Source organism: Schistocerca gregaria, chromosome 10 (assembly GCF_023897955.1).
Source record: "Schistocerca gregaria isolate iqSchGreg1 chromosome 10, iqSchGreg1.2, whole genome shotgun sequence".
Classification (NCBI taxonomy): Eukaryota; Metazoa; Arthropoda; class Insecta; order Orthoptera; family Acrididae; genus Schistocerca; species Schistocerca gregaria.
Window position 1 is genome coordinate 75,072,924 of NC_064929.1, and position 25,824 is coordinate 75,098,747.

General features: G+C 42.1%; 1 protein-coding gene across 1 annotated transcript in view; it reads right to left on the reverse strand.

Annotated features, from left to right (window-relative positions):
* Window positions 1-25,322, reverse strand: part of LOC126293762 (guanine nucleotide-binding protein subunit alpha-11-like) — a 137,041-nt gene extending 111,719 nt beyond the window's left edge. The window contains exon 1 of the mRNA XM_049987140.1: window positions 25,187-25,322. Within this exon, the coding sequence (XP_049843097.1) occupies window positions 25,187-25,316 (130 nt within the window). The 5' untranslated portion in view covers window positions 25,317-25,322. The remainder of the gene's footprint in view (window positions 1-25,186) is intronic.
* Between the last annotated feature and the right edge of the window lie 502 nt (window positions 25,323-25,824).

Genomic DNA, 25,824 nt, shown 5'->3' on the forward strand with positions numbered 1-25,824 from the left:
TACCAAGGAGGATCAGCTTCGTCGCTTGTTAATTTATTTGGTATAAATCTCTCAAATGCTGCCGGATACTATTTCTCCAACTTCAAGCCGCATCTGGTCTACACTTATATCATTAATTTGGAAGGAATGGAGATTGTCTCTGAGGAAGGCGCCAAGTGAATTTTTAACTGCTTTTTTTGAATAGGTATATTTTTGGTTTATTTTTGGAGGATTTGGGGATTACAATATTCAATCTCGCAACGACAACCCTGTGTTTACTAATCCCTGTATCCTTTTTGATTGATTGTAGCCTGTAACAGTCTTGGGTATTGTTTTGCTCCAAAAATTTTCATAATAATCTTTCCCTATTCTTCTTTGAGTTCTTTTAGTACGTCTTTTCTGTTAAGCGTCGGTGTTTCGCTTGCGTAGAGGACTATTGCTTTTATGACTGTGTTGCAATGCCGAATTTTTGTCTCTCTTGACATGAATTTTTTGTTGTAGGGGTTTCGGAATAACCCAAATGTTTTTTTGACGTGTTGGAGGCGTTTTTCCTGTGAGATTTTTTCAATGCCTGTTGCTTCAATGAATTCCACGAGGTATTTAAAGTACGGGACGCTGCTGATTTTACCGTATTTTGTTTTCAAGCTCACTCTGATCTAACTTTACATTTGTCTATTTTGCATCTGAAGCTGTTGTTGTTGTTGTTGTGGTCTTCAGTCCTGAGACTGGTTTGATGCAGCTCTCCATGCTATATCTTGTGCAAGCTTCTTCATCTCCCAATACCTACTGCAACCTACATCCTTTTGAATCTGCTTAGTGTAGTCATCTCTTGGTCTCTCTCTACGATTTTTACCCTCCACACTGCCCTCCAATACTAAATTGGTGATCCCTTGATGCCTCAGAACATGTCCTACCAACCGATCCCTTCTTCTGGTCAAGTTGTGCCACAAACTTCTCTTCTCCCCAATCCTATTCAATACTTCCTCATTAGTTATGTGATCTACCCATCTAATCTTCAGCATTCTTCTCTGAAGCTGTATCTTTCTAAAATGTTGGTTGGTCTTACGTTTGCATTGTTGCTGTCCTTTCGAATTTCGTTCAGTCTGTGAACATAAGAATTCAGTTTTCTCAGATGAGATTTATAACCCTACTTCTCCTACACATTCTTTAAGCGTCTCGAGTTGTTTGACGGCAGTCTGTTCGTCCTCTGCAAGTATCGCCAGCTCATCCGCAAATCGCGAGATATGGTACGTAGAGTTATGTTTTTGGGAAAGCCCAGTACGATTGGGTCCAAAACCTCATTTTAAATGAGTTGTTTCTCCCGTTCTTCCATAACCGTGTATAGGATGAAGCTGAAGCAGAATACGAGAGAGTCTATCTCTTTATCTCACACCCGTTTGAATGTCACAGGGTTCTTAGATTTCCCTGATAATTTTACTTTAGATTTCGTGTCCGTTAGTGTTTTATGAGTTCTCGTTTTTTTGGGGTCTAGTACATTCTCTTCTAAAATTTGGAATATAATTATTATAATATTGTAATTATAATACTAAGTGTCATTTTTATTAATAACGCAAACTGCTCTTATTGCTGAGTTTATACTGTAATAATTAATACACCACTGGCCATTAAAACTGCTACACCTAGAACAAATGCAGATGATGAATGGGTATTCATTGGACAAATATATTATACTAGAACTGACATATGATTACATCTTCACAAAATTTGGGTGCATAGATCCTGAGAAATCAGTACTCAGAACAACCACCTCTGGCCGTAATAACGGCCTCGATACGCCTTCCCTTTGAGTCAAAGACAGCTTGGATGGCGTGTACAGGTACAGCTGCCCGTGCAGCTTCAACTCGATACCACAGTTCATCAAGAGTAGCAACTGGCGTATTGTGACGAGCCAGTTGCTCGGCCACCATCGACCAGACGTTTTTAATTGGAGAGAGATCTGGAGAATGTGCTGGCCAGGGCAGCTGTCGAACATTTTCTGTATCCAGAAAGGCCCGTACAGGACCTGCAACATGCGGCCGTGCATTATCCTGCTGAAATGTAGGGTTCGCAGGGATCGAATGAAGGGTAGAGCCACGGGTCGTAACACATCTGAAATGTAACGTCCACTGTTCAATGTGTCGTCAATGCGAACAAGAGGTGACCGAGACGTGTAACCAATGGCAACCCATACCATGACGCCTGGTGATACGCCAGTGTGGCGATGACGAATATACGCTTCCAATGTGCGTTCACAGCGATGTCGGATGTCGCCAAACACGGATGCGACCATCACGATGCTGTAAACATAAACTGGATTCATTCGCAAAATTACGTTTTGCGATTCGTGCACCCAGATTAGTCGTCTAGTACACCATCGCAGGCGTTCTTGTTTGTGATGCAGAGTCAAGGGTAACTGCAGCCATGGTCTGTGAGCTGATAGTCCATGCTGCTGCAAACGTCGTCGAACTGTTCGTGCTGTTGATTGTTGTCTTGCAAACGTCCCCATCTGTTGACTCAGGAATCGAGACGTGGCTGCACGATCCGTTACAGCCATGCGGATAAGATGCCTGTCACCTCGACTGCTAGTGATACGAGGCCGTTGGGATCCAGCACGGCGTTCCGTGTTACCCTCTTGAACCAATCGATTCCATATTCTGCTAACATTCATTGAATCTCGACGAACGCGAGCAGCAATGTCACGATACGATAAACCACACTCGCGATAGGCTACAATCCGACGTTTATCAAAGTCGGAAACGCGATGGTATGTATTTCTCCTCCTTACACGCGGCATCACAACAACGTTTCGCCAGACAACGCCGGTCAACTGATGTTTGTGTGTGCGAAATCGGATGGAAACTTTCCTAATGTCAGCACGTTGTAGGTGTCGCCACCGGCGACAACCTGGTGTGTATGCTCTGAAAAGCTGATCATTTGCATATCACAGTATCTTCTCCCTGTCGGTTAAATTTCGCGTCTGCAGCATGTCATGTTCGTGGTGTAGCAACTTTAATGGACAGTAGTGTAACATCATTTCTAATGCCTCCATGATTTTATCAGTATAATAAGTGTTATTATTATGATTGCCAATTATTATTTTTATTAATAATGCAAATTATTATTATTGAGATTGTTCTGTAATACACTGAGGTGACAAGTCATGGGATGGCGATGTGCACAGATACAGATGACGGTAGTATCGCGTGCACAAGGTTTAAAATGACAGTGCATTGGCGGAGCTGTCACTTGTACCCAGGTGATTCATGTGATAAGGTTTCCAACTTGATTATGGCGGGTATGGAAATTAAAAGATTATGAACGCGGAATGGTAATTGGACATAGACGCATGGGCCACTCCATTCCGGAAATCGTTACATAATGCAACATTTTGAGATCCACTGTGTCAAGAGTGCGTCGAGAATCTACATCTACATGACTACTCTGCAATTCACATTTAAGTGCTTGGCAGAGGGTTCATCGAACCACAATCATACTATCTCTCTACTATTCCACTCCCGAACAGCGAGCGGGAAAAACGAACACCTAAACCTTTCTGTTCGAGCTCTGATTTCTCTTATTTTATTTTGATGATCATTCCTACCTATGTAGGTTGGGCTCAACAAAATATTTTCGCATTCGGAAGAGAAAGTTGGTGACTGGAATTTCGTAAGAAGGTCTCGCCGCGACGAAAAACGTCTATGCAGTAATGACTTCCATCCCAACTCGTGTATCATATCTGCCACACTCTCTCCCCTATAACGTGATAATACAAAACGAGCTGCCCTTTTTTGCACCCTTTCGATGTCCTCCGTCAATCCCACCTGGTAAGGATCCCACACCACGCAGCAATATTCTAACAGAGGACGAACGAGTGTAGTGTAAGCTGTCTCTTTAGTGGACTTGTTGCATCTTCTAAGCGTCCTGCCAATGAAACGCAACCTTTGGCTCGCCTTCCCGACAATATTATCTATGTGGTCCTTCCAACTGAAGTTGTTCGTAATTTTAACACCCAGGTACTTAGTTGAATTGACAGCCTTGAGAATTGTACTATTTATCGAGTAATCGAATTCCAACGGATTTCTTTTGGAACTCATGTGGATCACCTCACACTTTTCGTTATTTAGCGTCAACTGCCACCTGCCACACCACACAGCAATCTTTTCTAAATCGCTTTGCAACTGATACTGGTCTTCGGATGACCTTACTAGACGGTAAATTACAGCATCATCTGCGAACAGTCTAAGAGAACTGCTCAGATTGTCACCCAGGTCATTTATATAGATCAGGAACAGTAGAGGTCCCAGGACGCTTCCCTGGGGAACACCTGATATCACTTCAGTTTTACTCGATGATTTGCCGTCTATTACTACGAACTGCGACCTTCCTGACAGGAAATCACGAATACAGTCGCACAACTGAGACGATACCCCACAGCTCCCCAGCTTGATTAGAAGTCGCTTGTGAGGAACGGTGTCAAAAGCTTTCCGAAAATCTAGAAATACGGAATCAACTTGAGATCCCTTGTCGATAGCGGCCATTACTTCGTGCGAATAAAGAGCTAGCTGCGTTGCACAAGAGCGATGTTTTCTGAAGCCATGCTGATTACGTGTCAATAGATCGTTCCCTTCGAGGTGATTCATAATTCTTGAATACAGTATATGCTCCAAAACCCTACTGCAAACCGACGTCAATGATATAGGTCTGTAGTTAAATGGATTACTCCTACTACCCTTCTTGAACACTGGTGCGACCTGCGCAATTTTCCAATCTGTAGGTACAGATCTATCGGTGAGGTACAGATCTATCGGTGAGCGAGCGGTTGTATATGAGTGCTAAGTAGGGACTAGAGTATCAGCGTAATCTGAAAGGAACCTAATTGGTATACAATCTGGACTTGAAGACTTGCCCGTATCAAGCGATTTGAGTTGCTTCGCAACCCCTAAGGTATCTACTTCTAAGAGACTCATGCTAGCAGATGTTCGTGTTTCAAATTCTGGAATATTCCATTCGTCTTCCCTGGTGAAGGAATTTCGGAAAACTGCGTTCAATAACTCCGCTTTAGCGGCACAGTCGTCGATAACAGTACCATCGGCACTGCGCAGCAAAGGTATTGACTGCGTCTTGCCGCTTGTGTACTTTACATACGACCAGAATTTCTTCGGATTTTCTACCAAATTTCGAGACAATGTTTCGTTGTGGAACCTATTAAAGGCATCTCGCATCGAAGTACGTGCCAAATTTCGCGCGTCTGTAAATTTTAGCCCATCTTCGGGATTTCGCGTTCTTCTGAACTTCGCATGCTTTTTCCGTTGCCTCTGCAACAGCGTTCGGACCTTTTTTGTGTACCACGGGGGATCCGTTCCATCTCTTACCAATTTATGAGGTATGAATATCTCAATTGCTGTTGCTACTATATCTTTGAATTTGAGCCACATCTCGTCTACATTCGCATAGTCAGTTCGGAAGGAATGGAAATTGTCTTTTGGGAAGGCTTCTAGTGGCACTTTATCCGCTTCTTTAAATAAAATTATTTTGCGTTTGTTTCTGATGGATTTGGAAGAAATGGTATTAAGCCTAGCTACTATGACCTTGTGATCACTAATCCCTGTATCAGTCATGATGCTGTATATCAGCTCTGGATTGTTTGTGGCTAAGAGGTCAAGTGTGTTTTCGCAACCATTTACAATTCGCGTGGGTTCGTGGACTAACTGCTCGAAATAATTTTCGGAGAAAGCATTTAGGACAATCTCGGAAGACGTTTTCTGCCTACCACCGGTTTTGAACAAGTATTTTTGCCAACATACCGAGGGTAGGTTGAAGTCCCCACCAACTATAACCGTATGAGTGGGGTATTTATTTGTTACGAGAATAAAACTTTCTCTGAACTGTTCCACAACTGTGTCATCGGAGTCTTGGGGTCGGTAGAGGGAGCCAATTATTAACTTAATTCGGCTGTTAAGTATAACCTCCACCCACACCAATTCGCACGGAGTATCTACTTCGACTTCACTACAAGATAAACCACTACTGACAGACACAAACACTCCCCCACCAATTCTGCCTAATCTATCTTTCCTGAACACCGTCTGAGACTTCGTAAAAATTTCTGCAGAACTTATTTCAAGCTTTAGCCAGCTTTCTGTACCTATAACGATATCAGCTTCTGTGCTTTCTATTAGCGCTTGAAGCTCAGGAACTTTTCCAGCGCAACTACAACAATTTACAACTACAATTCCGACTGTTCCTTGATCCAATCACGTCCTGTAATTGCCAAGCACCCTTTGACATTGCAGCCCATCCCGCACTTTCCCGAGGCCTTCTAACCTAAAAAACCGCCCAGTCCACGCCACACAGCCTCCGCTACCCGTGTAGCCGGCAGCTGAGTGTAGTGAACTCCTGACCTATTCAGCGGAACCCGAAACCCCACCACCCTATGGCGCAAGTCAAGGAATCTGCAACCAATACGGTCGCAAAACCGTCTGAGCCTCTGATTCAGACCGTCCACCCGGCTCTGTACCAAAGGTCCGCAGTCGGTTCTGTCAACGATGCTGCAGTTGGTGAGCTTTGCCTTCATCCCGTAAGCAAGACCGGCAGCCTTCACCAAATCAGATAGCCGCTGGAATCCAGAGAGAATTTCCTCAGATCCAAAGCGACACACGTCATTAGTGCCGACATGTGCCACCACCTGCAGCTGGCTGCACCCTGTGCTCTTCATGGCATCCGGAAGGACCCTTTCCACATCAGGAATGACTCCTCCCGGAATGCACACGGAGTGCACACTGGATTTCTTCCCCTCCTTAGCCGCCATGTCCCTAAGGGGCCCCATTACGCGCCTAACATTGGAGCTCCCAACTACCAGTAAGCCCACCCTCTGCGATTGCCCGGACCTTGGATCCTCTGAAACAGGGCAGGCAGCTGCATCTGGCTCAGCCAGAGACAGTGCCTGAAAGCGGTTTGTCAGACGCACCGGGGAGGCTTTCTGATCAGCCTCCGGGGACGCCTTTCGCTGCCTGCCACGCCTTGGAACGACCTCCCAATCAACCACAGGCGAGGGCTCAGCCCCACTGCGGGCAGCAACCGGGGCAACCACAGCGCCAGACCGATCTGGGGACAGACGGGACGAGGTTGACATCCCCGTGATACCCAAGTCCGGCTCCCCACAGTGGTGCCCATTGGCAACAGCCTCAAGCTGCGCGACCGAAGTCAGCGCCGATTGCAGCTGTGAGCGAAGGGATGCCAAGTCAGCCCTCATCCGAACACAGCAATCGCAGTCCCTGTCCATTCTAATCGATGTTGAACAACCGTTACTGAAACACGAGTCCGTGCCTAGATAACGCAAGCGAAACACGCAAAGAATGTATCGACTAACCTTTACAAATGCCTAACGACTGCGCTACAATCTGCTGAATTTACGATTACAGTAACTAAAACTCGAAATTGCACCTCCTATACGAAACTCACACGCAATTTAAATAAGAATCTACGAAGTAAACACTAAAGCGCGATGCTACAACTGTCAAATACTATAATACGCCCGAAATATATGAATTAAACAATGCAAGTACCCAAAAACACGCAAAGAAATTAATTAAACTATCTAACAAATAAGTAAGCTAGGGTTATGCGACTTGCTGCTGCAGCTGCTTATCCAACAGCGGCAGGGAGCACACTGAATAGCAAATGTAAGGCGTTACCACTCACCACAGACAACGCGGTGGCCGACGGCCTTTACGTAACGACCGAGAGCAGCGGCGTTTGCATTGAGTTGTCAGTGAAAGAGAGAAGCAACACTGCCTGAAATAACCGCAGAAATCAATGGGGTGGGTGGCAACACACGAGCAACGCGAGTGCGTTTGCTAGTAGCACGACATCACCTAAGCGCCTCGTGACCATACGGGTTGGATACTAGGCCATTGGACAGCTGTGCCCTGGTTAAATGTGTCCCGATTTCAGTTGGTAAGTATTCGAAGGTGGCGCAGACCCTATAAGGCGTTAGGCCCAAGTTGTCAACAAGGGCTACATTACTCGAATCATATTTTTATACAAATTCACTTCATTAAGTTTGTCCGAAATAGTAAACTTAATATTATTATTGGAACGAGGCAGCCAAGGATCGAAAATTAAATTTAAGAAAATAATTATATTTAAAGCCAAATTAAACGAATAAAAATAACCACAATCATTTTACATCTACGTATATCGCGCGAGGAAAAACGACTGTCTGGACGCCTACATGGATACTCCGCAAATTACGTTTAAGTGCCTGGCAGAGAGCTCATCGAACCACCTTCACTATTCCCTAGTATTCCAATCTCGTATTGCGCGGGAAAAGAATGAACACCTATATCTTTACGGACGAGCTCTGATTTCCCTTATTTTATCGTGGTGATCGTTCCTCCCTACGTAGATCGGTGTCAACGAAATATTTTCGCATTCGAAGGAGAAGAATTTTCGCATTCGGAGGAGAAGATTCCGTCGCAACAAAAAACCCCTTTCTTTTAATGACGTCCAGCCAAACTCCTGTATCATTTCTGTGACACTTTCTTCCATATTTCGCGATAATACAAAACGTGCTGCCTTTCTTTGAACTTTTTCGATGTACTCCGTCAGTCCCATCTGGTAAGGAGCACACACCGCGCAGCAGTATTCTAAAAGAGGACGGACAAGCGTAGTGTAGTTAGGCAGTCTCCTTAGTAGGTCTGTTACATTTTCTAAGTGTCCTGCCAATAAAACGCAGTCTTTGATTAGACTTCCCCACAACATTTTCTATGTGTTCCTTACAATTTAAGTTGTCCGTAATTGTAATATCTAGGCATTTAGTAGAATTTATGGCTTTTAGATTAGAGCTCCAATTTACCTTATCTTTGAATGGTGATCATTGCGCGATTTGAAAGTTGATGGTAATAATATATGCTCTTCATCCTCGGCGAAGATCGGGTTCTGGAGCAGCCCCTTCCGTTTACCTCGTCGTCTATCTGCAAGTGTGTCCCACTTCAAACTTTCTATGAGACTTGTAACGCTCTCGGGATGGCTAAATGTACCAGTCACGAATCTTGTTTGCCGCTCTTCTTTGGACCTTCTCAATCTTTTGAATCAGACCCAACTGGTAAGGGTCCCATAGAGACGAACAATACTCTAAGACTGGACGAACTAAAATATTGTAAGCAATTTCCTTTGTTGAAGGACTGCATCGCTTCAGGATTCTACCAGTACACCGCAATCTAGAGTTCGTCTTACCTGTTACTTGTGTAATCTGATCGTTCCATTAGAGATCATTTCTAGTAGTCACACCCAGATACTTGACATATGTTACCGCTTTCAAATACTGAGCATTTATTTTTGTACTCTTACAGTAATGGGGGTTTTCGCCATGTTATACGCTGTAGATTACACTTACTAATATTGAGAGATAACTGCCAGTCATTACACCACGCATTTATTTTCTGCAAATCCTCATTGATTTGTTCACAATTACGTGTGATACTACTTTCCTGTTGACTACAGCATCATCGGCAAACAGTCTAATTCCGCTGTCAATATCATCAACCAGATCGTTTATGTAAATCGTAAAAAGCAGCGGACCTATTACGCTGCCCTGGGGTACACCTGAAGTTACGCTTGTTTCTATTGAAGTCACCCCGTTCTGAACCACATACTGCTCACTGTCTGTTAAGGCTAGTTTACACGACGACATTGGGTTGCGCCACTCGTTGCGTGGAATGAGTTGCACGCAAATGGTTTCATATTTGACTGTAGACACGACGAAACCAGTATAAACTTTAGTTTCGTCGTTTTGTGGGTTCCTGAGTCGTGCCTGAAACGAAAGTTTTAGCGGGTGCACAGCGCACGAGTTGTGATGGAGTTAAAGCTTGTTGCGTGGAATCGCTGCATAAGAAAAAAATAAGAAACGTGTTTCGATTCGTGACTGGATGAAGAAAAGTCGTCAGCTCGGTTGCTCAGCATCCTTGCTGAAATAATTTGTAATGGAAGACCCAAGAATTTCTTTTAATTGTCTTAGACTGTCACCAGAACTCTTCAGGTTTTCTCTAAATAGAGTTAATTATGCGAGAAGGAATAAAGATATTGTAATGCATGAAGCACTGTCGCCAGAACTGAAATTACATACCAAAATTTGTGGTGCGTTTTCTCGGAACTACTGATTTGTCCCTTACCTTTTTTTACTGCCGAGGCCTTCCATTGCTTATTTTTGCTACATAGTATTTCATGAAAAATGTCAAAGCTGATTTTTCCCGGTAATCTTATGAAATACATTAACAATAACTTGTTCCTCGCCATTAGGGGTGTTCCGCGCTTGTGTTTCACTACAAAACAGGAAGCAGTGTCAACCCATTTTCACGGTAAGTATGAACAGCGAGACAGAGCACAAATAGCGTTGATAGAGACTGCGACTCTATACGATTTTTTAAATCAAAATTATGTAGCTAAAGTATGATTAAAGAAAACGTTGATGCCTGTTAATACACCAGAATGTCTTAAGTTTCATTTTCAGTGACATAGTAACAAGATATCTAATACATAATTTGGACCTACTTCCAAGAGCGGAACATCAGTATACGAGAGCTACGGCTGTTGACCGATCATCACGTTTGTGTTTGTTTACATCAGGTTTATTATTACGATGAACGAAGTATAGACCTGTATACGAAAGAAGCGGCGACGGTTCCGCTTCCTTGTTCACGGGGTACCACGACAGAAACACACCCAGCCTGGCTTCGCTCTGGCGGCTGTAGCCTTATGTGAGACGCACTAACAAATGGCGAGTACTGAAAAAAGCGAAGAACGAGAAATGTGTTCTCAGTCATTTAAACACGACAGGGAACGGCAATTCTTCTTTACAGCAGTAGGTGAAAACTCAGTGTTTACTGTGCAGCTGAAGGACAGGCGGCCAGCGCAGGTTCACGATTGAACGACACGACAACTCATTTAATAAATATGAGTGTAGTGTACTGAACAGTAAAGAACGGCAAACCAAATTAAATATCCTTAAGAAAATGGATGAGGCACACCAACAATGTTTTTAATGTAAGTCATAATAATTGATACCTCTTGAACTCTTTGTATCTTGTATAACATTTGTATCTGTTTTACTGCCCAAAGTACTGTCTTCAGTTTTCCAGACTGGCAGTCACAGTACATTTGCACTGCGAGCAAGTTTCAAACTGTGTTACGAATAGCAAGAGCAGGGAAACGATTTTGCGAAGAGGAGTTTGTAAAAGACTGCCTCGAGGATGCTGCAGAACTTGGGTGTCTCACGACCTTTCCAAACAAACAGTGACACGACGTACAAGTGTTAAGGCCGCAGTTGTGCATAGGCAGTTAATACGCTGAAAAGCCAAAGAAATCTGGCACACCTGCCTAACATCGGTCGGGACCCAGCGAGCGAGCGGCCTCAGGCACTGCAGTCAGGGACTGTGCGGCTGGTCCCGGCGGAGGATCGAGTCCTTCCTCGGGCATGGGTGTGTGTGTTTGTCCTTAGGATAATTTAGGTTAAGTAGTGTGTAAGCGTAGGAACTGATGACATTAGCAGTTAAGTCGCATAAGATTTCACACATATGTGAACAATTTTTTTACCCAGACGAGCCGCAACACGACGTGGCATGGACTCGACAATGTCTGAAGTAGTGCTGGAGGAAACTGACACCATGAATTCTGCTGGGCTGTCCACAAATCCGTAAGAGTACGAGGGGGTGGAGATCTCTTCAGAACAGCACGTTGTAAGGCATCCCAGATATGCTCAATAATGTCCATGTCTGGGGAGTTTGGTGGCCAGCGGAAGTGTTTAAACTCAGAAGACTGTTGCTGGAGATAATCTGTAGCAATTATGGACGTATGGGGTGTCGCATTGTCCTGCTGTAATTGTCCAAGTCCGTCTGAATACACAGTGGGCATGAATTGATGCGATGACCAGACGTACGTGTCATCAGTCAGTGTAGTATCTAGACGTGTCAGGGGTCCCACATCACCCCAACTGCACACGCCCCACACCATCACAGAGCCTCCAACAGGTTGAACAGTTCCCTGCTTACATGCAGGGTCCACGGATCCTTGAGGTTGTCTCCAGGCCCGTACACGTCCATCCGCTCGATACAATTTGGAACAAGACTCGTCCGACCAGGCAACATGTTTCTAGCGTTCAACAGTCCATTGTCGGTGTTGACGGGCCCAGGCGAGGCGTAAAGCTTTGTGTCGTGCAGTTATCAAGGGTACACGAGGGGGCCTTCAGCTCCGAAAGCCCATATCGATGGCGTTTCGTTGAATGGTTCACACGCTGACATTAGTTAATGGCCCATCATTGAAATCTGCAGCAATTTGCGGAAGGGCTGCACTTCTGTCATGTCGAACGATAATCTTCAGTCGTCGTTGGTCCCGGTCATCCACTGCAGTAGTAGCCCTTGGGTGGGATGAACGAGGCATGTGATCGACAGTTCCTGTCTCTCTGTATCTCCTACACGTCCGAACAACATCGCTTATGTTCATTCCGAGACGCTTGGACACTTCCCTTGTCGAGAGCCCTTCCTGGCACAAAGTAACAATGCGGACGCGATCGAACCACGGTATTGACCGTCTACGCGTGGCTGAACTGCAGATAACACGAGCCGTGTACCTCCTCCCTGGTGGAATGACTGGAACTGATCAGCTGTCCGACCCCCTACGTCTAATACGCTCTGCTCCTGCATGGTTGTTTACATCTTTGGGCGGGTTTAGTGACATCTCTGAACAGTCAAAGGGACTGTGTCTGTGATACAATACCGGCAGTCAACGTCTGTCTTCAGGAGTTCTGGGAACCGGGCTGGTTAAAAACTTTTTTTTGATGTGTTATCTAGAAAAGCTAATCCAATGGCAACAGAAAGTCTTTTAAACATCGTTAAGCAACAAGAGTGGCAGGATGTTTACAGTGCCGATGACATGACAAATATAATGCTTTCCGTAACACATTTCTCATGCTCCTTGAAAGTTGAATTCCATTAGAACGTTCTAGCAGTAAAAGGCAGCCTGGGTGGCTGACTAGTGGGATAAGGATATCGTGTAGAACACAGTGGGAATTATATCAGTATGTTAGAAGTAGTCACGATCGAGCTACAGTAGCTCGTTACAAACAGTATTGTAAGGTGCTTAAAATGTTATTAGGAAGGAAACAGAATAGCTAATTCACAGGATAAAATTAAAACCATATGGTCAGTCGAGAAGGGAGTGTCTGGTCAGCACTACAGGGTCGAAGATATAAAGTCAATTCGTATTAAAAATGTTTCTGTTACTGATAAATAAGATATATGTACAGTATTTAACAATCACTTTCTGAGCATTGCTGGTGAATTAAATAAAATCTTAGTTTCTACAGCGAATCATATCTCTTGGAAAATGTCTTTGCGAGACTGAGGTCTGAAATATTCCTCTGTGACACTGACAAGGGGGAGATCGAGTCAATAATTGTATCACTGTAAACTAAGGACTCTCACGGATATGATGGAGTGCCTGGCAGAATATTAGAGTACTGTGCTGCACATGTCAGCCCTGCACTTAGACACACACGTAATTTTTCCTTTAAGCATGGTCAGTTTCCTGAACGATTATAGTACTCTGTAGTAACGGAGCTTTATAAAAATTGGGAAAGGGGTAATGTTGACTATTTCATAATTATTTCTATGCCATCAGTGTTTCTTAAGTTTTTGAAAAGCATGTTTATGTAAGGTTAACTGATCATTTTATTTCACATAATTTGATATCAGTTGAACAGTTCGGTTTTAGAAGTGGTTTAACAAATAAAATGCTATATTCTCTTTCCTCTGTGAGGTACTGGTGGACTGAACAAAGAGTTTCGAACGCTGGGCATATTTTTATATAACTATGGCGTTTGAGTGTGTTGATCACAAAATATTGCTCCAATTGGACAATCATAGAATACGGGGAGTAACTTACAATTGGCTCACCTCTTACTTTAAAAACAGACAGCTAAAGGCCATTCTCCACAATGTTGAGAAAGGCTATGAGGTGGGGTCTGAGTGGGGCACAGTTAAATGAGGGACGCCCCAGGGATCATTGCTGGGGCTGCACCTGTTCCTTATTTATATAAATAGTATACCATCTAGTATTACTGGTAACTCTAAAATATTTATGTTTTCTGATGACACTAGCTTTGTAATAAAGGATGTGTGCAACACTGGCACTGTTTCAAATAGTGCATTTTAAGACGTAAGTTCATGGCCTGTAGAAAATAAACTAATGCCAAATCACAGTAAGTTTTTACAGTTTCTAACACACAATTCAAAAAACCCAACCTTTTAATTTTACAGAATGGGAATATGACTGGTGAAACTGAACAATTTCTAGGTGTTCACGTAGATAGTAAACTGTAGCACGTTCAGGATCGTGTTTAAAGACTTAATGCTGCCATTTTTACTATTCGAATGGTATCCGAAGTAAGTGATAGTTCGACAAGAAAGGCCGTCTGCTTTGCTTATTTTCATTCGCTTACCACGTCCGGTATTATATTTTGGGGTATCTCTTCAGATTCTCAAAGGAAATTTTTGGCTCAGGAGTGGGCGATTCGAGCAATAAGAGGTGTAACTTCGCTAACCTCTTGTCGACCCCTGTTCCTTACTCTGGGTATTCTGACATTGGCCTCTGGCCTCTCAGTATATATATTCTTTACTGTCGTTTCATGTTACCAATAACAGCTTATTCCCAAGAATGAACAATTTTCACTCAGTTAATACAAGGCAGAAATCCAATCTGCATTTGGATCGTACTTGCTTAACTTTTGTGGAGAAAAGCATGCAGTATACTGCTGCATCCATTTTCAATAAGATACGACAGGAATTTAAAAATCTTAGCAGTAATCCACCCAATCTCAAATCTAAAATGAAGAGTTTCCTTACGGGCCACTCCTTCTACTCTGTAGAGGAGTTACTTGAAAATTTAAGCTGATTCCTGTGTTATATCGTTGATTGCATATGCAGAAACTTATGGCTTTTCAGTATTGGTTGAAAACAGTTTGGGTTGCAATTTTAGTTTTTTGTTTTTCAACTACGCGTTTCACCTTATTTAGGCATCTTCAGGATGATCTTAATTTGGTATTTCTAAGAACGATCCTTTAGACAGTGTAGCCAAAAGGCATCGTCGAATACATCAGGCCAACATCGCCTTCGTTAAACTCAGTAAAAACTTTCAAGATGGACGTGACTGGCTCCAAGACCTGCATAACGGGTTCCCGTTCACAGGAGCGAGTAATAGAATAAGATGGGGCTCACGTAGTGAGCATTGCAGATCTTGGAGCCATTCACGTCCATCTAGAAAGTGTTTACTGAGTTTAACGAAGGCGATGTTGACCTGAAGTATTCGACGATGCCCTTTGCATACACTGTCGAAGGGATCGTTCTTAGAAATACCAAATTAAGATCAACGTGAAGATGCCTAAATAAGGTGAAACGTGTAGTTGAAAAATAAAAAACTAAAATTGCAAACCAAGACTGTTTTGAACCAATACTGGTTTGCTGTATGCCAGAGATGGATTGGAAAAACTTATAGCTTGTCTTTTTTTGGGTTCATAAACATTTTATTTTATGTTATTACTTTTATGTTGTAGTTTGATGTACCGACACGTTCCATGACCTTAAAGATTTTCTCCTGAATTTGGTCCTACGGAACTGGAAGTGTAAAATAAAAATAGCGTATACCAGCTACTGGATGAAGCGAAGCAGCGACATGAGCGGTGACGGTTCCGTTTCCATGTTTACGTGTCTGGTAATTTTGCACTCGTGCAGCGGCTCGGCACGTGTGCAGTATTTCTGGCCGCCCTGCTTCATATCAAAAGTTAATACACCGTAGATAGCATGAACGACTGTAATAGTAGATTTTCAAAAACATGTACGATATCTATTAATTACTTCTATATTGGTAATCAATAAAGCCGTATTGTATTGATCGGGGTATTACAGCTTGTTCAGACAGCAACAGGGAAATGCCGTGTAAGTTTTTCGGTGTTCTCAACTGACGACATACATTGAAGCGCCAAAGAAACTGGTATAGGCTAGGTATTCAAAGCGGAGAAACGTAAACAGGCAGAATTCGGCGCTGCTGTCGGCAACGCCTATATAAGACAACAACTGACGCGCAGTTGGTAGGTCGGTTATCGGTACTACAACGGCAGGTTATCAAGATTTAAGTGAGTTTGAACGTGGTGTTATAGTCGGCGCACGAGTGATGGGATACAGTATCTCCGAGGGCGAGATGAAGTTTTCAGGAGTGTACCGTGAACACCAGGAATCCGGTAAAACATGAAATCTACGACAGCAATGTGGACGAAAAAAGATCCTGCAAGAACGGGACCAACGACGACTAAAGAGAATCATTCAGCGTGACAGAAGTGCAACCCTTCTTCAAATTACTGCAATGCTGGGTCACCAACAAGCGTCAGCGTGCGAACAAATCGACGAAATGTCATCGATATGCGCTTCGGAGCCAAAGGCCCACTCGTGTACCCTTGATGGCTGCACGACACAAAGCTTTACATCTCGCCTGGCCTGGTCAGCAAACGGCAATGGACTGACTGGAAATATATTGATGTGACTTCTGAAATTTTCCCGGCGTATTTGTTCTTCTAATAATTTCCGGGTATGCAGCCGGATCCCGTCGACATTCTGCCACGATATTTCGGCCCAGAGACGTCCGGCCATCATCAGGTGAGTACACAACTACTGAAGAGCCCAGGTGCAGTCGCGGTATTTATGCCGATTCTCGCGCACGTGTTGACATGCGCGGCATAGCCGAGTTGTACGTGCTGCCCTCGGTGGTGAAAGTAAAAGATCATCTAGTCATTGAGTATCGAATGACGCTATCTATTCCGCTGTGAATGTATAATTTTAATAACAGGATTCCAATTTTTATCCAGTTGAAAGCCGTTGTCACGATTTATAAGATTATCGGCAAGACGCATTTCCTGATGATGGCCGGACGTCTCTGGGCCGAAATATCGTGGCAGAATGTCGACGGGATCCGGCTGCATACCCGGAAATTATTAGAAGAATGAAAATATATTGCCTGGTCGGACGAGTCACGTTTCCTGCACGGGTATGGAGACAACTTCATGAATCCATGGACACTGCAGGTCAGCAGGGGACTGTTCAAGCTGGTGGAGGCTCTGGAATGGTGTTGCAGTTGTAGTGATATAGGACCCCTGATACGTGTAGATCCTGCTGTGGCAGGTGACACGTATGTAATCATCCTGTCTGATCAACTGCGTCCATTCATGTCCATTGTGAATTCCGACGGAGTTGGGCAATTCCAGCACAATGCGACACCTCAAACGTCCAGAATTGCTACAGAATGACTCCAGGAACACTCTTCTGAGTTTAAAGTTCAAACACTTCCGCTGGCCACCACACATTATTGAGCATATCCGGGATGCCTTGCAACGTGCTATTCAGAGGACATCTCCACGTCCTCGTACTCATACGGATCTATGGACAGTCCTGCAGGATTCATGGTGTCAGTTCCATCCAGCAGTACTTCAGACATGAATAGAGTCCATAACACAGCATACTGCGGCACTTCTGCATGTCCGGGGAGGGGGGCGGGGGGGGGGGGGGGGGCGGTACACGATATTTGACAAGTGCACCAGTTCCTTAGGTTTTTCAGTGTAGGAGCGCCTGTGTTAATGCGTTGTGAGTCTGCTGGTGTCTAACACTGGCCTGTTGCAAGTACAACCTGGGATGATGACCTTTTTTTTTTCTCGATTGAACGGACTGATACGATCCATATTCGAGGACTGGAGGAAAGGGAAGTGCCATCAGGAATCCACACCTACAAAAAGGAAAGGGAGGGAACCGTTACTTATCCGTGTATACATTAGGTCTACAACTGTGCTTCCGCCGTTTTGTAATAGACGGCAGTAGCGGCAAGTGGGGTTCGGGTGGCTGGTCATACGTGTAATACAGTAAGCTTAGGCATCTGTAAACATAATGCCATAAAATATTAGTTGATTTGTGATTTCATCATAAGATTATTCTCGATTAAGAACGTCAACAATTCTCGCCATTTGCGGGAAGTTTTAATTTTCTGCTTTAACATGAAGAAATCTGCGACTGTGGGTCTTAGAATGCAGGGTAAGACCAATAGTGAGGGAACTATTAGAGGAAGAACGAGCAGAGAATGTTTTTAACGCCTTAAGAACGGTGATTTTGATGTGGAAGACACGCATGGCGCTGGAAGACAGAACGTTTTCGTAGCTACTGAACCAGGCGAAGACAGTCACAGGGCATCATTATCAAAAGCAATTGATAGGTTCGAGCCCCAGCACTGAAACACAAAAGGCCACAATACAGCGACAGACACGTAAAGGTAATTATGCAACAGCTCAGTGCTCGATCCCGTGTCGCAAAATCCGTCAAAATACACATGGAAACGTTGAAATGAGAAGTCGTATCCCTCCCGCCGTATTCGTCATACGTTGCTACAATGTGCACGTTTCCTGTCCAAATTGAATGCGAGAAGGAAAATGCTGACTCGTGTAGTGTCGTTTTCTTTCGCAAACATTTTTGACTGCGATAGCAGGGCATTTAAACGGTGAGACAAATTTTCCCCTTATATGTACATATTATGAACTGTTAATTTGTTAAATTACTAATGTTGTCATAATTTTCTGTCTTATTGGTTCATAGAAATGACAGACCAATAATAAGCAGCACGTAAAATTTGTAGCGTTCTTTTTCTTTAATTATTTCGAATGGAATATCCGTTTTTATTCAAATGAATTCAATATCTTTACTTTTTAATGGCAATTTGAAAATAATTGATTTTGTGCTGACAAAACCAAGAATATTCTTTCAAAAAATTCGTATGATGAATTTAGATAGTATGCAAAATATAAGATATACCAAGAAAATTTACATAGAAATAGTTACAATTTCAATAATGAATTAATTATTGGTCGTTATTTATTGTCCGATCTGTTCACAAATATCGTCTTGCGAAGTATTGATATGTACGCTGTCTCCTTTCACCAGAAACAATATCATCCAAAGACGATACCAAACATTTCTTTTAAAAATAAGGTTTATTTAAAACCCAAAAATTATAGCGCTACTGACTGATATATGGCTTTATACCCAGTTACCAGTGAAAACCTGGCGAGATGTGAGTAGGACTCGCGCATTGAACAGTTCCGTGCAAACTTAATTTTGTATGTAGACAGTTCGTCCATTCCAGGAATCGAGAATCTCGATGATTTTTGCCTAATTGATTAATACTGGCAAGATATCCGTTCCAGGGAATCTTAGACTTTCAACAATGTTTTAATTTCAAGTTTGAAGTCAGATAACAAATACCAAAAGAATGTTTTTCCGTGGAACAGCACTACAAACGGACCATTTCCGGTTGTTTTTTTTCGTTTACTTGTACTGTGGAACCTTCCTTCTTGCCAAATTTCATTATCGGCCTCAAAGGGAATACGCTATAGGTTTTAATGAGTTAATTTGTATCAAAATATGTGACATAAATGACAGTGCCTTTTGATTCCATCGGCTTAGAAGCTTCACTTTTTTACATCGCTAAGGATCCACAGACCTTCAGAAGGAGTCTCAAGAGAATGGACAACCTGGGATATAGTTTGATAAAAAATGACAAAACATTTTTTTTCGTTTGATTTACTTACAAATTAACCATTTTCGGATTTTTACATCGGTTTTACTGTGAAGCCTTGCTTCCTGCCAAATATCATGATTCTAGGTCAACGAGAAGTACCTTGTAAGTTCCGATGACTGAGTTTGCGGCAATAAAAATATGTGACATAGAAGGCTGTACCTTTTGATTGCATTTACTTAGAATCTAAAGTTTATTATACACGCCGAAGGATCATTGACCTTAGTATGTGACACAAATTTCAACATGATACGTCAACCCGTTCCTGAGAAAAAGGGATTTGAAAAGTCGGACAGATAGACATATAGTCAACAAAGTGATCCGTATTTAAAATAAAAATATTTGTTAGAATAGGGACCAAACAAATACCGAAAAATACCGATTTTCAGAACTATAATACCGGAGTCTTATTCCGTTCCATGGTGGGCTGAATGGTACAGCAACCGCTTTCCATAGTTCTATTAAGAGACAGTCTCGGTCATCATCATCAACATCTTCATCATCACCATCATTTAAGACTGATTATGCCTTTCAGCGTTCAGTCTGGAGCATAGCCCCCTTATAAAATTCCTCCATGTTCCCCAATTCAGTGCTAACATTGGCGCCTCTTCTGATGTTAAACCTATTACTTCAAAATCATTCTTAACCGAATCCAGGTACCTTCTCCTTGGTCTGCCCCGACTCCTCCTACCCTCTACTGCTGAACCCATGAATCTCTTAGCTAACCTTTCTTCTCCCATGCGTGTAACGTAACCCCACCGTCTAAGCCTGTTCGCCCTGACTGCTACGTCTATAGAGTTCAGTCCCAGTTTTTCTTTGATTTCCTCATTGTGAACACACTCCTGCCATTGTTCCCATCTACTAGTACCTGCAATCATCCTAGCAACTTTCATATCCGTAACCTCAACCTTGTTGATAAGGTAACCTGAATCCACCCAGCTTTCGCTCCCATACAACAAAGTTGGTCGAAAGATTGAACGGTGCATAGATAACTTAGTCTTGGTACTGACTTCCTTCGTGCAGAAGAGAGTAGATCGTAGCTGAGCGCTCACTGCATTAGCTTTGCTACACCTCGCTTCCAGTTCTTTCACTATGTTGCCATCGTGTGAGAATATGCATCCTAAGTACTTGAAACCGTCCACCTGTTCTAACTTTGTACCTCCTATTTGGCACTCAATCCGTATATATCTCTTTCCCACTGACATTACTTTCGTTTTGGAGATGCTAATCTTCATACCATAGTCTTTACATTGCTGATCTAGCTCCGAAATATTACTTTGCAAACTTTCAATCGAATCTGCCATCACAACTAAGTCATCCGCATATGCAAGACTGCTTATTTTGTGTTCACATATTTTGATCTCACCCAGCCAGTCTATTGTTTTCAACATATGATCCATAAATAATACGAACAACAGTGGAGACAGGTTGCAGCCTTGTCTTACCCCTGAAACTACTCTGAACCATGAACTCAATTTACCGTCAACTCTAACTGCTGACGGTAAATTGAGTTCAGTCTCGGTTTCTAAGTTACTTTTAATACAGTTAATACGTTTCTCTTGGTTTAGGATTCTTGAAGTTTTCTGAAAGAAAAGGAAAAACAATGATGTAATTATATAAAATTACATGTTAAGGGATATTATTGTAACCTGTGATAAAATTTTAAAAAAAATTTAAAAAATAAATTAGTACTCACGGAAGGCTATCAGTGCATTGCGTGTCACCGGCTGGTAGGGATGTTAGTGCAGATGGTAAGAAACCATCTAAAGGAAGAAGCGTCGAACAAGACACACTGGGACAAAACCAAGTGTATAAACTAGGAAGGGTAATAACGGGGATAAATGGGTGAGGCATCTTCCTTCTGATGATTCTTTACCATCGTTTTCACTACCCGCTCCACCAGCCGGTGTTAGGTAAAACTTTGACAGCCTTTCGTGTGTGTTAATTCTCTTCTTAAAAGTTTTTAAAACTAATTTTTAAAACTTTAGGGCAACTGCAAACCATGCCCCTTATCTTGCAATTTTGTACAATTACATCCTTGCTTTTCTTTTAAATAACACGAGGAAGCATTGACGAGATGAAACTCATTATTTGTATTAAAAATAACTTTGCAAACGACATTGTCTTTTTGTACAATACTGGTATCGGTTTCCACCGGGAAGTTTCTCCCATTCTTACAAGGAGAAGTCCCCAGTGGTGCGATCAACGTTTTGAAATCATCTATAGAGGGATGTAGTTTAAGATCCAGGTATAACACACCGCAGCCATTCACCCTTGTGGGCTCTCGCTTGCGAGCAATTGACGAAAACAAATATGTATCGCAATTTTGTAAGACACTTAATAGCGTTAAAAAATTACGTTATAGAGTATGGTTGTGTGGTGTGAAGGATAGGAAATCAACTTGGCATGTAGGATGTGGTGGATTCGAATCGTCAAGTACAGTAATTTTTTTGTTTTGAAATCTTTATATAAATGACTTTGATCATCATTTTTATTCAATTAATTGATTTTAAATATAATTTTTAATTCAGTTCCTTTGTCACAAAATTTTAATCACAGCGTCAACTTCATTTACTCTCATTTTTCTTCCTATCATTCTTTCTCTACCTGAAATCTATGTTCATGTGTTTTTAATTCATTTCATGTAATAATTCCAATTTAATTTCTTTTGTTTTCCTCCATGTATTTTCGTCCAAATTATTGCGTTCATTATATAAATTCCTCATTTTACTTGAATTTCGCTTTACTTATAAACACGTCTTTCATTTAAATTTTCATCGGCGTTATTTTGTCGGTAGTGTAGTAGGTATTTAGACTATGGTTTGTTTGTATGACGACTATACGACTATCCTGCAAGAAAAATGCACATCTGGTGAAAAAAATACATTTTTCACACGATTGCACTGATACAAATAAATGATTTCGTCTTTTGTTTTTTAACTGATAGATCGGAATTTTCAAGTAATTGAGTATCATAATAGATAAATATAGTTAATTCATATATATATTATACTATGCAGTATGGTTGTGTGATGTACAGCTTAGCATGTAGGATGTTGTCGGTTCGAATCGCGTCAGGTGTAGCAAATTTTTCTTATTTTTAAATATTTATCGAATTGACTCTGATCATAATTTTTTTCAATTAACTGATTTAAATGTAACTTTTTAATTTACTTCGGTTGCCATGTAATTTTAATCATAATGTCAGCTTCTTCATTTGCTCTCATTTTTCTTCCTATCATTCTTTCTCTACTTGAAATCTATGTTCATGTGCTTTTAATTAATTTCATGTAACAATTCCTATTTAATTTCTTTTGTTGTGCACAATGTTTTTTCGTCCACATTATTGCGTACATCATATCTATTTCTCATTTTGCTTGAATTTCGCTTTACTTATAGACCCGTCTATCGTTTAAATTTATACAACGACTACTACGCAAGAAAGAGGCCCATCTGGTAACAAAAATGAGCTTTCACACCACTTCACAGATATAAATACATTGTTTCGACTTTCATTTTTTATCTGATAGATAGGAATTTTGAAATAATTGAATATTAAAATATATTATGCTGAGAGAATTAGATTAGGAAATGACACTTAAAGTAGTAAGAGTTTTGCTATTTGAGGAGCAAAATAACTGAGGATGATCGAAGTAGAGAGGATACAAAATGTAGACTGGCAATGGCAAGGAAAGCGTTTCTGAAGGAGAGAAATTTGTTAACATCGAGTATAGATTTAAGTGTCAGGAAGTCATTTCTGAAAGTATTTGTATGGAGTGTAGCCATGTATGGAAGTGAAACGTGGACGATAAATAGTTTGGACAAGAAGAGAATAGAAGCTTTCAAAATGTGGTGCTACAGAAGAATATGTAGATCACATAACTAATGATGAGGTATTGAATAGAATTGGGGAGAAGAGGAATTTGTGGCACAACTTGACAAGAAAAAGGGACCGGCTGGTGGGACATGTTCTGAGGCATCAAGGGATCACTAATTTAGTATTAGAGGGCATGGAGGGTAAAAATCGTAGAGGGAGACCAAGGGATGAATATACTAAACAGATTCAGAAGGATGTAGGTTGCAGTAAGTACAGGGAGATGAAGAAGCTTGCACAGGATAGAGTAGCATGGAGAGCTTCATTAAACCAGTCTCAGGACTGAAGACAACAACAACAATATATAAATATAATTTCATTTATAGTTACAAAAATTCCGATTTTGATACAAATGAAAAAGTTCGTACAGTGATTAAAATAGCGTGACAAACGAATAGAAACAAAAAAATACATTTAAAGCTAATTAAATGAATAAAAATTATGATGCAAGTAACTTCGATAAAGATTTAAAATAACAAAAATTGTGCACCTGACGAGATACGCACCCACAACCTTCTTCACGTGAAGCTGTTAAGCTATTATCCTGTCTATTATACCACGCAACCAGACTGTATGATGCAACTTTTAACGCTGTTGAGTATCAAACAAAAGTCTGATTTCTTTTTTTTCCCTTAAGCCGGTCCGCTAGGGCGAATGGCTGCAGTGTGTGGTACCTTAGATCGTAACCGACATAACCGTATAGATGGTTTTAAAAGTCGATCTCTCCTCTGGGGACCTGTCCTCGTTAGCTCGCGGTACGCCAGGCTACGGTCACGTGAAACGGGGTGTACCGCGTGCAATGGTACTTGAATTACGTAACCATTGCGGCACCTCTCGATACCAGCAATATTCTACTGTTCTTCTGTAAAATAGGTAACATATTTCTGTGACAACATTCAGGTCTGATTTCATTAATGTACAGGTACTTCGATACATCGATATGTATATATTGCAATGATATTATTCTTATGTGTATTCTTTCTTTTGTCACTATAATCATTGACGTACTTGTAACTCTGATTTTTGGGTGCGTAAGCGGTTATTAGAGAATCAAGCTTTGGTCGTCATGTTAAAAAGACGCATATTGTAGTCAGTTTATGAAACGTGAACTTTAACAGTGAGGAAGATATTTTCAATTATGTTTTGTATTGTGAAGTGATGTTTTGGAACGAGTTACGTGATATTGCAACAAAAGTAATAAAAAAGAAGTGTAACTTAAATTCGGAGTGCTGATTACTTTTTTACCTCACCATTGTCCTAACTTGCAGAAGTTTAATCTTCAAGACTGGTTTATGAAGCACATCTATAAAACTTTTGAATATCGCAGAATAACACCTAGGCCTCTTTGCATCCGAGCTTGGAATCATCACCACCCAGATTTTCGACGATTGAGCCACGAGTTCACAACGAGACCAGCGTGGGAAACACGAAAAGATGAGTGCCCAGTTTATCCATTATTTCAAGAAATGACTTTATTAACTGTGCTCTAATGACACCTGCCACATAATATTAACTTTGTTGTTGCCCGAAAATGCAGTATTTAGCAGCGTGAGCAACACTACAATCGTAATTAATATTTGACCTTTGTTGTGGTAGGGTTGCTAGACACGGCAGCTCCCCGCTGGACCCGAGCCATTCGCAACTGTGGATGAACCAGAGCAACGGCTGCGGCCGTACCTAGCAGGATGGTCTTGACGTCCTGCGACTTGAGCCTCAGGTAGGCGCGCCGGTTCTTCTCGAGCAGCCGCTCCACGTCCCTGCGCTCCAGGTAGATGCGCAGCGGGCTGCAGCAGGCGGGCTCATCCATGGCGGCGCCTCCGGCGAGCACTGCCAGCCCGTCTCCTCTGTCCTGGCGCCTCCTGTCCTGTCCTGCTCGAGCGACAAACCGCTTCCTGCACCAGCCTACACTCCCCACTACATCCTCCACATAAACGTCCAGCTTCCTAAAGCGATTTTCGCTCCCGCGCTTACACATCGAGCCAATACCGGAGCTGTGGGGTACAAGTACTACACTTTTCCACGTATACAGGGTGATTCGCGAAGATACGCAAATATTTTAATATGTTATTCTACAACTAAAGAAAAAAGTTCATATAAACATACACTACTGGCCATTAACATTGCTACACCACGAAGATGACCAGCTACACACGCGAAATTTAACCGACAGGAAGAAGATGTTGTGATATGCAAATGATTAGATTTTCAGAGCATTCACACAAGGTTGGCACCAGTGGCAACACCTACAACGTGCTGACACAAGCAAAGTTTCCAACCGATTTCTCATACACAAACAGCAGTTGACCGGCGTTGCC